General features: G+C 46.9%; 1 protein-coding gene across 1 annotated transcript in view; it reads left to right on the plus strand.

The window, feature by feature from the left end:
* The window catches only part of CNBD2 (cyclic nucleotide binding domain containing 2), a gene marked incomplete at both ends in the record, with an annotated part of 49,177 nt that extends 36,317 nt beyond the window's left edge, over window positions 1-12,860 (plus strand). The window contains 2 exons of the mRNA XM_082858223.1: window positions 6,889-7,052; window positions 12,542-12,860. Of these exons, the coding sequence (XP_082714349.1) occupies window positions 6,889-7,052; window positions 12,542-12,860 (483 nt within the window). The remainder of the gene's footprint in view (window positions 1-6,888; window positions 7,053-12,541) is intronic.
* Window positions 12,861-15,248: the final 2,388 nt, after the last annotated feature.

Raw genomic sequence — 15,248 nt, forward strand, 5'->3', positions numbered from 1 at the left:
ATCCCCCAGGAAGAAATGACTGAGGAGAGAATCTAACAATATTACAAATCTATGAAACAACTTCAGTGAAGAGGATGGGAAAGGTCCTGACCTAAGTAGCTTTGGAGATGAGTGGAGTCTCTAAGACTGAAAACAAAAGGAACTGCACATGAGCATTGTACTTTATGACAAAGTTTTTTCCATGGGTGTGTGCATTAACAATTCTGATACTGCTATACGTGTATACTGAAATGTATCAAGTAAATGAATGGCAGAGGGTAGGAGCCAGGTTTTTTACCACTGGAGTGGAAATATACAGATATGCAAGGGGAGGAGGCTAGAATGATCCATGTGGTAATGGGTTAGAGTTGCAGGCATCATGTGAACTTATGTCTATCGTAATATAGATACAGATGGTTCCATAAAGAAATATTTATAGATATATGTATAAACATGTATCTTTTGCTCTGTTAGCCGACAGGGCCTAAAAGAAATGACACACCAGTAGCAATGAGCACACATAGCGCCCAGATCTTGGTTCCTACTACCATTCTTCAAAAGAAACAAGGGCTCTTTGGTTGAGTCTAGAACCAGCACAAGATATATATGAGTGAGCCTGGAGCCTTTTGTAGTGCCAGGAAGTAAGGATGTGCTGGGGAGAAAATCCCTACATTGATGGGAGTGGGCATATCAAAGGAACACAGGGGCCAACTGAAAGAGCTCCCAGTGGCCAAAGCTGGAACAATCAGAACAACTAAATAAAGTAGTATTGGATTATAACCCAAAGTACAAAATAAACATCTGTAAGTACATACTGATATAATGCATAAATAATGAATAAATTAATAAACAGGGGAGAAAAGACAAATCTCCCATGCAGAAGAATTCCAAATAATTTATGTAGACACTCTGCCCTAAAAGAGAGGGTATAACTCACCGCTCCTTAGGTGTGGGCTGCACATAATGACTTCCTTCCAAAGACTACATGATAGAAAGGAGGAAAAAAAGAATAATTTCACAGAGGAAAAACCATTGAGTGAGCAGTGCTTCCTCACTCAGGTGATCAAGGCCAAGATCAACAGTAATAAATCATGCTGATAGTATGTCCCCTTAATACGAGATTATAAAAGTGGGATGTGGTGTGATGAAAACGGCACGCTGCGGTCCTCTTCCCAATAACCCATAAGCCCAGTCTAATCGTGAGGAAAATCAGACAAATTCTAATAGTGGGGCGACCCAAGAAATACCTGACCGGTACTCCTCAAAACTGTCAAGATCATCATGAACAAGGTAAGTCTGAGAAAGTGCCACAGCCAAGGGGAGCCTAAAGGGACATGACAATTAAGTGTAATGCTGTGTCCTAGGTAGGACTGTGGAAGAGAAAAAGGAAATTTAAATAACTCGTTGGCTTCAGTTATTATGTATCCGTATTGGTTCATTAATTGTAACAAAGGTATCACAGTTAATGTGAGATCTTAACAGGAAACCGAGGGCAGGGTATATGGGAACTCTGTACTATCTTCTCAATTTTTCTGTTAAGTCTAAAACTGTTCTAAAGAAAAGTCTATTCATGAACTCATTACAGTGACTGTGACTGTGAACTTGTATATTTTCCTCAGTGATCTATACGCATCTCTGTAGTAGGGATTGTCTTAGAACCCAGCACAGAGACTGTCAGTTATTAAAATTTCAATAAATATATGTCCATGAATAGAGTTCCATTACTCATGGAAATCTGGTAAATGTATGTCAGGAGCTCACAGAGCCAGAATCTGAATCTGAAACCTGAATCTGAAAGTGTTGAATAATATGATAAAATAAAGGACATACAAAAGGAAAAAAAAAAAAGTCTATTAGGGCTTCCCTAGTGGCGCAGTGGTTGAGAGTCCGCCTGCCGATGCAGGGGACACGGGTTCGTGCCCCGGTCCGGGAAGATCCCACATGCCGTGGAGTGGCTGGGCCCATGAGCCATGGCCGCTGAGCCTGCGCGTCCGGAGCCTGTGCTCCGCAACGGGAGAGGCCACAACAGTGAGAGGACCGCGTACAGCAAAAAAAAAAAAAAGTCTATTAAAAAGTAATTATCCATGGGACTTCCCCGGTGGTACAGTGGTTAAGAATCCGCCTGCCAATGCAGGGGACATGGTTTCGATCTCTGGTCCAGGAAGATGCCACATGCTGCAGAGCAGCTAAGCCCGTGTGCCACAACTACTGAGACTGCGCTCTAGAGCCCGCTCGCCGCAACTAGAGAAAGTGTGCTCACAGCAATGAAGACCCAATGCAGCCAAAAATAAATAAATAAAATTAATTAATTAATTTTTAAAAAGTGGGCTTCCCTGGTGGCGCAGTGGTTGAGAGTCCACCTGCCGATGCAGGGGACACAGGTTTGTGCCCCGGTCCGGGAAGATCCCACATGCTGCGGAACGGCTGGGCCCATGAGCCATGGCCGCTGAACCTGCGTGTCCAGAGCCTGTGCTCCGCAACGGGAGAGGCCACAACAGTGAGAGGCCCGCGTACCGAAAAAAAAAAAAAGAAAAAAAAAAGTAATTATCCAGGGACATCCCTGGTTGTCCAGTGGTTAAGACTTCGCCTTCCAATGCAGGGGCTGCGGGTTCGATCCCCGGGGAGATAAGATCCCACATGCCTCGCAGCCAAAAAACCAAAACATTAAACAGAAGCAATATTGTAACAAATTCAGTAAAGACTTTAAAAATGGTTCTCTTAAAAAAAAAAAAATCTTAAAAAAAAAGTAATTATCCAATAGCGGAGGGGGGATGTATGGGTGAAACAAACTTGGCCGTGAGTTGACCACTGTGGGAGCTGGGCCATAGGTGCTGGAGCTGGGTGGGCGGGTGAGCTGTACGGGGAGGGCACGAGGCCTCCTGGTGGGTAGCGATGCACGTCAGTCTTCCTGGAGGTGGGGGGACTGTCTTCTGATGTATGGTCATCGTTGTTGCCATGAATCTCCAGGGTCCTCACCCCGTGCTCCTGCTCTGGCCTGTGCGCCCCCCGAGGCAGGGAGGTCAGCCCAGCACTGTCTGGAGGCCCAGGCCCTAGCACAGCCCTCGGTCAATACCGCGTGAATATTTCCGAGCTTTTCAGCAGCTCTTATTTTGCTTAGTAAAACTCTGCCTCCTACAATTTTTAAGGAGCTCCGACCCCCGCTTACCCATCCCCCCAAGAACAAACAGAAATCAGCTTCCTTGCCACATGGTGGCCTCTTAGGTATTTAAAGAATGCTGTTTTGTTTTTCATTCAGCATCTGTGCCCCGTTAATTATTTTCTTATGCAGGGAAAACATTCCTCCATTCCTTCAGTCTTCATGTGATATAGTTTCCAGCCTTCTCACTTCCGTTTCCCTGCAGTTTCAGTGTCTCAGAGTGAGGTGCTCAGGACTGGACACAGGCCACCTGAGGCCAGGCACCTGCAGTGCATGCAGCCTCGTGGGCTGCCCGCAGAGGAGCTGGGATGCCTGGCACCCTGGGTGCATGGAGGAACCACAGGGCAGACGAGGCGTTGCTCACTCTGGTAGAGGGTGACAGGAGCGGGGAGGTTGTGGAAGATGGAACAACAGGGACTTGGGACTTGATTCTCTAAGCAATCCTGGAAGGCTCGGAGCAAGGCCCTGACTGCCTCATTCACCACACAGGACCCAGGGCAGAGAAACTCCCACCACCAAATATTCATTAACGAGATCCTGTTGAAGAAAATGCCTGTGATGTGCCTTTGGTAAAATTCTGTTCTCCCTGCTTTCAAGGCCCTGGCTTCATTTGCAGGAGAATGAATGGTAACAGCTGTGACTGTATTCACCCACCAGGAGGTAGGAGATCACATTTTCCTTTGGAAGCAGGAGTGTAGAGCTGAGTCAGCCTTGGAAACAGCAGAGCTTGGGGCCTGGAGTAAAGAGACCCAGCTTTTGAGCCAGGGGGTGTAGGGGAACCAGCTTCTCCAGGGAACAGGCGGGCTGAGGCCTCAGACATGGTCAAGACTGGGCAGAGCAGCAGGGAGATGGCAGATGGGCCACCTCACATATTGTAGTTTTTGCTTCTAATTAGCTTGCTGTGTGGCCTTGGGCAAATCACTTTACCTCTCTGAATCTGAACCCTCATCAGAAAATGAGGACATTCACCTGGGTGAGCTGCTGACTCTAGCGTTCTATGATTCCGTTGGAGCTTTCACTCAGCAGATATTTCTTGAGGATCTATCATGCTCCAAGCATGGCCCAAGGTGCCAGTGTGGGTGAGTAAACTGACATTATTCTTGCCCTTATGGGGCTAATGATCTAGGCTGGAGACAGACAGTAAACAGATAAAGCAGCAAACACACAGAAAGGTTTTTTTTTTTTTTGCAGTACGCGGGCCTCTCACTGTTGTGGCCTCTTCCGTTGCGGAGCACAGGCTCCGGACGCGCAGGCTCAGTGGCCATGGCTCACGGGCCCAGCTGCTCCACGGCATGTGGGATTTTCCCGGACCGGGGCACGAACCCATGTCCCCTGCATCGGCAGGCGGACTCTCAACCACTGCGCCACCAGGGAAGCCCACACAGAAAGTTTTAAATTGCTGTTGGGAATGGAACAGAAAGCTGAGTTGAAGGGGGTGGTCTTCCTAAACGGAGTGGTCAGGGAAGGCTGCTCTAAGGCAGTGATATTTAAGCTGGGACCTGAATGACAAAAGGAATAAACTATAGACAGCCTGGGGGGAAGAGTGTTCCAGACAGAGGAACAGCAGGTTGAGCCTGAGGCAGGAAGCAGCCTGGCATGTTGAGGGGACTGGAAGGAGGGCAGCATGGCTGGAACAGAGTAAACGAGGCAGGAGCCTTACAAGGGTGAGATAGCCAAAGCCTCGGTGGCCACAATGAAGGGTCTGCTTTATCCTGGGCACTTTGGGAAGCTACTTGAAGACCTGACTCCGGCTGGAACGTGTGGGGTGGAGTGGAGGTGGATAACAGTGCCTGCTGATGGTACTGCCCTCAGTGAGGCCCTGGACAGATTGCTGGTTCAAATCCCGGCTCCACCACTTTCTGTCTTGTTACCTTGGGCAGGTTAGTTAACTTTGTGCCTCAGTTTCCTCGCAGTGTAGTGGTTAAAAGCATGGACTCTAAAGGCAGGCCCATCCGAGTTCAGATCCTAGCTTTATTGCTTCCGTGCTGTATGATGTTGGATAAGTTTCTTAACCTCATCAGCATCCTCTGTAAAATGATGATCATAAAAGGATTCACCTCATGGGGTTCTAGTGAGGGTTCCATGAGCTAACACACCCCAAAGCTACAAGAGGGCCTGGGATTTAGTGAAGGCTCATTAAACATTAGCTGGTGCTGTCGTCACCGTCATCATCATCATCATTGTTATTGTAATTATAAGATACATGACCTTTGCAAGTAAATTTCCTGTTTTGAACCTTATTTTCCACATCTGAGGCTGATAATCCCTATATCGCCGGGTGGTTGTGAGGATTACGTCTACACACGTGTTTCTCCCACACAGTAGGAGCTGACTAAAGAGCAGCCATCTGGCTTCTGTGCAAGGCCTGGCGCTGGTCAGAAGGGCCTTTATGCCCATTGCACTGAGCACAACTAAAGTGTGAGGAGCTTCACGTCTCCCAGAGCATCCTCACACACCACACCATCTTGTTTGGACCTTCAACAACTTCGTAAGAAAGATAACACACCTCCATTCCAGTCTTACCAAGGAGAGACAAGGCCAGGGCTCAGAGTAGATGGTCATTCTTCAAGGTCTGGAACCCAAATGGTGGTAGTGTGGGTGAGGGCGGGGAAGGGGAAACTGTTCCAAACCCTACTTCACATCTCCTTTCAAACTGAGACTCCTTCAGAGACATGCAGGGCAGGTGTTTTCACTTCTGTTTCACAGGTGAGCAAACAGTGGCCCAGGGACGTATAACTTTGCCCAAAGTCGCATGACAAGTAAACATATGGATCTTTCTTCTGAAGCAGGATTATTCTCAATCCCACACGGCCTCCATAGAGCAGAGCTCTTGGCGCGCAGGCTCAGCGGCCATGGCTCACGGGCCCAGCCGCTCTGCGGCATGTGGGATCTTCCCAGACCGGGTCACGAACCCATGTCCCCTGCATTGGCAGGCGGACTCCCAACCACTGCGCCACCAGGGAAGCCCTGGCTGATGTCTTCTTAAGCCCAAGACAGCTGGGCATTGTAGGCTCTGGACCATTGACCTCCCCTCCCCTCCTTGCCTGAGTCTTAATAGCCGAGAGGCTGAGTGAGCCCTGGATTGGGGTTTCAGCAGCAAAGACTCTGGTCCCGGCTTTGCCCCATCTCAGAGTGTCTCCTTACAAAGGGGGTTACACTCTGTAAAGCTGTGCCTGTTGATCTCCATCTCCCTTCCAGATATAACTGAGTAGGAATCCACGCCAGGGAGCCCAAGGGGCAACGGGAGCCGCACAGGGACTACCAGTGGCCCCAGAGCCCGTGAGGGACGGAAGGAACTAAGGCAACACACGCTTATGAAGGAAGCCCTGGAGGAAAGGGTGTGGGAGGGTGTGACAGCTGTAAAAGGGAAGATGTAGAAGAGGAGGATGAGCTGTCTGTCATCATCCTAAGGAAGAGAAAACGGGCTGGCCTGGCACAAAGCAGAGTCGAGACTGGACACCAGGGAAAGCTTGTAAAATGCCGGCGCCCGGCAAGCGACTGTGTGAGTGCGACTCTTGCAGAGCCTGCTGCCCGTGGGCAGGACAACTGACAAAGTGCCTTGAGGGCTGTTCTAATGTGGGGAGCCCCAGGACTTTGATGTCATTAGCAAAGAGAGTTCTGGACTTCTCCCCGTCACTTGCTGAATGACCCCACATGGATTCATCTCCTGTTCGGGGCCTTGTTTTGCCTACCCTGAAAATCTGCTTGTACAAGTGGATGGTCTCGAACTTTCTGGGACTTCTTTTTTCTAGGGCCTTCACCAGATCCTCCTCCCGGAGAGCCAGCGTGACACTCGGCCCTTGATCCTGGTGAGCCTGGGAGCTGAGGTGGTACGGGTTAGGAAAGAGAAGTTTTGCGAACTGATTGACAGTAAGACAATAGAAAAATTGTCGAAGTTCGAGATCAAGTACCCCAGGTCAGTGCTGGAAATGTGCGTACCTCCCACTAGATCAAATGAACAATTTTTTTGCCTCTTATTTTGGTAAAAGGAAGAAAAAAGTGATGATACCTAAAGCTGATGCTGGTGGAATGAAACTGATAATTGTTGGTACACTTGAAATTGGCTCAATCCTTTTGATAATAATTTTAGATAATAATGTTTCAGGGGACACAAAACTGTTCCTACTCTTTGAAGCGTGGTCTACCTCTGAATTTATCTGTATGTAACTAATTATAGGGAAAGCTACATACACTAAGATGTTCGTAGCTGCCATATTCATAATAGAAAAACAACCACCTTTACTCACATGTGTTACACCAGGGGGATAGTTTAGAAAACTGTGGTACATTCCCTTGATAGAAAGTAACTTTTATTTAAAAATCATAAGTAAATGAGTGATAAAATGCTACAAGAAAAGGATAGGGTACAAAATTGTATATGTACATACTATGACTATGCCTTTGTAAAACACTTACATGAGAAAAATCTAGAAGGAGAATGAGCAAAAATGATAATATCTGTGGTATTGCCCAATTTGTAATAGTCATTCTCTCTGGAAACTCGGACTAAAAGGGACTTTCTGGTTACAGTTATATATTCCTCTGATGTTTATTTGGTTTTGTAGTGAGTATGCATTTCTTTTATAATGAGGGGAAAAAAAGATATACTTTTTAAAGTTGTTGTCGGGGTATGACATTCCAAGTGGGGTTTTTTGTTTTTTTTTTTTTTGCGGTACGCGGGCCTCTCACTGTTGTGGCCTCTCCCATTGCGGAGCACAGGCTCCGGACGCGCAGGCTCAGTGGCCATGGCTCACGGGCCCAGCCGCTCCGCGGCATGTGGGATCTTCCCAGACCGGGGCACGTACCCGCGTCCCCTGCATCGGCAGGCGGACTCTCAACCACTGCGCCACCAGGGAAGCCCCAAGTGGGTTTTTTTCCCTTTATTCTCCAAATGTTTGTTAATGATGATATATTACTTTTATAATTAAAAAAAATTATCTTGAAAGATTTGATAAAAAAGATTTCTTTTCATATTTCCCTAGTTTCCAAATTTTCCAGAGTGAATACTTTTATAGTGTGAAAAAAAACCTAATTTTTAGGTAAAAACGAATTTATTGTCTGGACTACTGGTCACAAAACTGTTTTGATCTAACACCGCTATTACTAAAGAGTGTTTGAGTGTATACCCCCTAGAATATATATATGATATAAATAATATATGTTATTTAACTTATTTTTATTTATTATGTCCATATATTGCTATATGAATATATCATATATATTATAAACATGCAACAAATAGATCTTTAGAAAGAATAAGACAAAGATAAATATAAATGAAGTCCTACTGTTTACTTCACACAGCCCAGTGGATCCCTTTCACCTCCCTGGCTGACACCCTTACCCCCACTTTGGGATCCCCAGCCCAGACTCCTGTAGCCGTCTTACCGCTGGTCCCCTGCCTCGGTCTCTCCCTGCCAGATCCTTTCTGCATACTTTGCTCTTGCTAAAACCCAAATCTGGCCGTGTTAAACTCCTGCTTAAAACCTTTCAGTGGTATCTCACTGCCTGTAGGATACAGTGCAGATTCAATGCCACGTAAATGGCCCTTCATTTTCTGACCCTTCAACTCCCCTGCAGCACCTCCTGCCACCTCTAACCCACTCCAGCAACACAGGCAGATTGCCTCCTGGACCTGCACATACTTGCCTTTGCCAGTGCAGGCCCTCTGCCTGCAATGCCACCCCTCAATCCTGCTCCTCTCCCCTTTATTTTCTGATAAATTTCTTCTCATTCTTTAAGATTCATATCCTCCAGAAAACCTTTCATGACTGACCCCAGGCTGGGCTAAGTACCCCTTTCTGTGCACTCATAATCCTCCCTACGTAGCTCTCACAGTGGCCACGCCACGTTTTATTACAGCTGTTCAGAGCTGCGTAGTTTTCGCACAGTTCTTTCCCCACCACTTGGTTAATTGCTTCGTGAACGCAGGGATTGGGCTTTATGCACCTTTCATCTCTAGCACCTGTACAGTACCTGGCACATGGTAGATGCATGATAAACATTGGGTGAGTGAATGAATAAATGGGACACACTTATTAGGGAAAACTGGAAAATGCTGAACATTTAAGAAGGTGAAGACCTTCTTAAATGCATTTGCATTCCTCCAACAATCTCAATTAGCATTTTATGTATTTCCTTTCAGTATTTTTTTTTTACCGCATGGCTGTGTACCAAATAGGTATTTATCATTCAGGCACACAAAGCTTCATAATGGAGATCATACGGATTGTACAATTTTGCATCCTCCCTCCTTTTTCTTTTCTTGTGGTGATGCTGTGATCAGACATCGTTTTGTGGGCAGGTGTGGGAAGCAAGTGATTCCTGTGGTTGAGAAAGAGGAGGTGTGAAGGCAAGCAAATCTGTAGAGTTGCTTCAGCCGTGTCCAATAAGCACATGAAAGAATTTGACATGGGATCCATATGACCTTGGATAAGTCATTTTCCCTCCTCTAGGCTTAAGACTCCAATCTACAAAACAAGAAAATTAGACCAGAACAGTGTTTCCCGAAGTATGGATCATATTCACAGAAGGCTTACAAGATGACTTTAGGTGGTACGCGGATTGTAAACAGCTATGTATTTATTCTAGTGTGAACTAGAAAAACATGACTAGCTCACTAAACTGATTTGACAAACTTGTTGCTTAGAACAAAGCCAAAGTAAATACTTAAGTAGAATTTTAAAAAATCATTAATAAAAGAACAGATGATATGTAGCTATGGTCCAAACTGGGGCAGTTTTGTGGGAAAAAAAAAAAAGTTGGGAAACACTGGTGGTTCCTTGCAGTTCAGCCATGCCCCAATTCTCTGATTCCTGCGTACTACCAACATAAAAAATAGCTATTTAGAAAATAGCTACTCAAAAAAGGATTTAAGGAGCCTTAGCTTCTCACATAACAGCTGGTACATGATGGGTGTCAGTTAATGTTGGTTGAATTGAAACTCAGAGGTTTATGTAGACTTGAGGGTGGCAGATGTTTGGGCACTCAGCATCTGTGCTGCCCAGTCAGCACTTTGCTGCAATCATCTGCAATGCTGACAGATAGAATTCTCGCTTATTCATTAATTGTTGAACTCATGGTTTTCTAGACTGCTAAAGCAGGCAGAAAATATAAGCATTATCTAGCTCAAATCCTCCATGTTTTAATTGAGGACTGTGAGGCCCAGGAAAGGGGACGTGACATCCTGCAGATCACACAGTCAGTTGGTGAGACACCTGTCCTGTGGATGCTACAGGCTAGATTATCTGAAGCCTCTCCCCCATGTAGAATACGAACAGCTGAGTTCACAGGAAAGAAGGGAAATCTCCAAGGCCCCAAATGAAGAGCAGCCTCAAACCAAAGCACAGAGTGTGATCTAGTGCTGGATTGCCGGGCAGGCATGGGGTGGGGTTGTGGCTGAGGGCACCATGGGCTGAAGTGTTGCATCCCGCAAGGACAGATGACACTTTCAGTTCAAGCGAGGCAGAGAGTGGAACTGGAATTGCTGCATGAAGCTGAGGACTTTAGAAGAGCTGCCCCATTTAGTGAAAGACTAGACTAGAAATCAGTGTGACCGTCGGCATCAGGAGGTTATGTGGAATCTTGTCTGTCTTAAGTTGGACTCTGGATCCAAAAAAAAAAAAAAAAAAAGATCCCTTAAGAATCTGTAAGCATGTGCTTGCCCCCTCATAGGTTTTGATGAGTTCCTTAGCCCCACTGAGCCTTAGTTTCCATGTTTGTGAAATGGGGTGGTCCTGAGGATCAAATGAGTTAACAAGTGTAAAGTGCCTGGTCATGGTAAGTGTGAAGCAGAGTTAGATATTGTTATTTATTATGTAAGAAATTGGGAGTTAACGGGACTTTTTAGTTGGAGACTATCCAGTGGTGTGCTGGGAAATGTTCAACAATCAGCTCTCTGGGAGATGGGAGGTAACCTGATTGGAAGTGTTTGCTGGTTTCTGTGGTGCACATACTACCACCATGGCCGGTTTTGAGCTACCAACCTGATGTCATCGAGCATGAAGTTGCTCTTATGAGCTGGTAGGAGCTGACGCTGGCAATGCTGAGACCACCAGGACTAACTTGTAGCCCATTCTGACCTCTAGATTTTATATTAAGTTGATCTCTATGAACCAAAGTTGATTTTGTCCTGGTCAATATAATCTACCCAGAAGAATGCTCTAATGTGTTAGTGATTTATCAGAGTTACCTCCTTAGGTGAGAGTATAGGTGAGTCAGTGGAAGTGGAGTTTGCCCTTCCCTTGCTGAGGTCTCAGAAGAAAATAAACCAATGAGTCCTGAGCCCATTCCGCCCTCCCCCACTTTCCTCACCCCCATGTGCTATGAGGGAAGGGGGCAGAGTAGAGCCAGGGCACCAAGACCAGTCCAAGGTAGCTACCAATGGACTTTCTATCTCTATAGAGTGGCCTTGTCTGGACATTTCAGATCAATGGAACCATGTATGTGTGACTGGCTTCTTAACATAGTGTTTTCAAGGTTCATTCATGTCTTAGCATGTATCAGTACTTCATTCATTTTTATTGTCAAATAATATTCCAGTGCATGGATATACCACTCTTTTATTTACCCATTCATCAGCTGATGGACAGTTGGGTTGTTTCCACTTTTTGGCTATTATGAATAATGCTGCTATGAACATTCTTGTTCAAGTTTTTGTGTGCACATATTTTTCATTTCTCTTGGGTATATACCTAGGAGTGGAATTCCTGGGTCATAAGTTAACTGTTTAACATTTTGAGGAACTGCTGGACTGTTTTTTCAAAGTGGCTGCATCATTTTACATTCCTGGCAGCAATGCATTGGAACCCTCGCTCCAATATCTCCACATCCCCATTAATACTTATTATTATTTGTCTTTTTAATTATCATCATCCTAGTGGGCATAAGTGGTATCTTGTGTGGCTTTGGCTTACATTTCCCTGATGGCTAATGATCACATACGTAATTTAAAATTTTTAGTAGCCACGTTATAAGAAATCAAAAGAAACGGGTGAAATTAACTGTAATAATATATTTTATTGAATGCAGTATATCTAAAATGTTATCATTTCAACATGTAATCAACATAAAAATTACTGAGATATTCTGCATTCTTTTTATTGTTGTTCTAAGTCTTTGAAATCTGGTGTGTATTTTATACTCAGAGCACACCTCTAATTCAGATTCATCACACTTCAGGTACTCAGTAGCCACATGTGGCTCGTGGCCACCACATGGAATAGTGCAGGTCTAGGTGATGAAGGTGTGGAAAGGTAAAGGAGGCAGAGGGAAGAGTCTGGGAAAAGGCGCGGAGGTGGGACAGGGCTCAGTGTGTTTCGGGGCTGGAAGGAGGCAGGGCTGGTGGGGGGCAGGGGGCAGGCAGGAGCTCGTGTGGGAACCTCAGCATCTGGGCCTTGCCTTCAGCGATGAAGATGTGTGCCAGAAGTTCCTCGAGGAGAACAGCTGGAATGTCTTCCGGAAGGACCTGATGCAGCTGCTGGCGGAGCCTCGCCAGTGTCCACCATTCACCCCAGTCCAGCCCAAGAAGAAAGGGATCTACAAGCCCAAGGCTGTGATGCTGGATTTGTGTAGCTTAGACAAGAAGACTAGACCTCGTCATCCCATTTTTATGGCACCCCAGAAATACCTCCCCCCATTGAGGATTGTCGAAACCATTATAGCACCCCGGTACAAAATCCAAGAACTCCTGCCTCAGTATAAGAATGCAGGGGTCCTTGTTTAGAATCAATAAAAGATGTTGGGTTGACCCTAGTGTTTCCTGAATAACCACCATGGGAGTTGTGGGGCTTACAGTGGAGGATCCTGAGGGCTGAGCCATGGATCCGGAGAGGTGTTTGGGGCAGCACCTGGGGCACTGTCTCTCTGGACCCTTGTGGGACTGAGTAAGGGATGGTTGGGAGGCTGGGTGGGGATGGGTTAATCACTAGAGGTAGCCTCAGAGTGGGAGAGTCTTATCTGAGGAGACAGATGGGAGACACAGAGGCAAGATGGGGTTGCAAACTCAAATGCCTTGCAAGGCCGGCAGGTCATCTAAAGGAGTGTAGCAGAAGGACTGGGGAGGCGGCAGGGGACGGTGGGGACTGGTGCGCACATTCCCCATCCAGGTGGAGCCGCTGCTCCGTAGACCCAGTCAGTTGATGCCATGCCAGGAAGTAATGCAGGCCCGGTACTGCCAATCTTTAGATTTTTCAGGAGAACCCAGAAACGCAGTGTTTTAGATGATTCCTACCGGTTTTCAAATGTGAGCAACGAACTCAAATTGTTTTTGAAATATTGTGTTAGGCAAACAAAACACATACGCAGGCTGCGTTGGGCCCACAGGCTGCTGGTTTGCCAGTAGCTTGTCAAGCAGCTCTGTCAGAATGACAGGGTGTTGCCAGAGACTGGAGTGAGGCGTGACCGTGGGGGGAGGTACAAGGAGCCAGAGACAGATGGGCAGCGTGACAGGAGCCGGCGTCCCGGGTCAAGGATGAGGAGTGAGCAGCCTGAGAGAGGATGCAGACCAGAGACAAGGAGGCAGTCAGTGGGACCTAAGGAGCTCTCCTCGGTCCCTCCAGCGGGGCCTGGAAGCCATCAGTCACTGGCCTGGGCCGGCTCTCCTTGTTGGTAGCGATGGGCCTAGAACTCAGGGTTCCTGTCTCACTCCAGCCTCGGCACCACAGACCTGGGACCAAGTCACCTCTCTCCCTTGGGAAAACTTTGAGAGCCCTGAGGGGCCTGGTAGAGGCCATGGCAGCACAAGAGCCCAGCCTGGTGGTGCCAAGAGAGACAGGAGCCCTCCCCCACCAGTACCCCCCCCCTCCACAGCACCCCCGCGAGGAGCGGACTCGGAGGAACACCGGGCAGTGAGCCGGCATCGGGAGCTCTGGAGAGCCTGCTTCTGTCCCATGGGACCCCCTTGAGTGCCTGGAGTGCTTCACCTGCCCTCCGGTTTCCCCAGTGGCAAAATGAGCGTGTTGGACAAGATGAATGGTTTTCACGAGTGAGAGGTGAGTAAATTTGAAAAGCACATTCAACATTATACTTCTGTTTGTCGAATTTAGAAGAAAGCTGTATTCATGTTACACAACAAAGAAGGAGGAGTAGGGAATTTGTCTGTCAGAAGAGCGTGTGGATGTAAGAGAGGAGAGAAGCAGTGGACTTAACCATCTCCACTTCCCTGATAGCTCCAGAGGGTCAAGGAGCCTGGGATGTCTGCAGCAGTCCTGGAAGGGCTGCCTGTGACCTACAAGGACAGGGTGGCATGGTTTGGGGACCAGGTAAATTAGGGTGTCTGACTATATTCAGAGATCTCTTTGTGTGTAGGTCTGTGGCTCCAAGATGATGGTGTGGACATTTTGTTCATTCATTTGAAATGTATTTATTAAGTACTTGCTCTGTAGCAGATCCAAAGGAGGATAAGAGGCAGTCTGCATTCCCTCTTATTCCGTAGGCCAAGGGTCAGCAAACTCTATAAAAGGACAAATAATAAATATTTTAGGTTTTATAGGCCTTATGGTCTCTGTCGTAACTGCTCAACTCTGCATGGTGAAAGCAGCTTTAGTGTTCCAATAAAGCTTTATTTGCAAAAACAGGTGGCAGGCGGGCTTCCCTGGTGGTACAGTGGTTAAGAATCCACCTAAGAATGCAGGGGACACAGGTTCGAACCCTGGTCGGGGAAGACCCCACATGCCATGGCGCAACTAAGCCCGTGCACCACAACTACTGAGCCTGCGCTCTAGAGCCCACGAGCCACAACTACTGAGCCTGCGTGCCACAACTACTGAGCCCACACGCCTAGAGCCTGTGCTCTGCAACAAGAGAAGCCACCGCAATGAGAAGCCCGCACATCGCAACGAAGAGTAGCCCCCGCTCGCCGCAACTAGAGAAAGCCTGCACGCAACAGCAAAGACCCAACTCAGCCAAGAATAAATACACAAATTTATTTTTATAAAAAACAAAACAAAACAGGTGGCAGGCTAGATTTGGCCTGTGCGCCATTGTTTGCTGACCCCCCGCTCTAGGCAATAGGGAGCCCTTGAAGGTTCTTGAGTAGACCTGACATGACCAGAGAAGGGGTGGGAAGCTTTTCATTGAGCATTTATTCTATGACAGCCATCTTGCTAAGCAT

Source organism: Leucopleurus acutus (assembly GCF_964270905.1).
Source record: "Leucopleurus acutus genome assembly, chromosome: 16".
Classification (NCBI taxonomy): domain Eukaryota; kingdom Metazoa; phylum Chordata; class Mammalia; order Artiodactyla; family Delphinidae; genus Leucopleurus; species Leucopleurus acutus.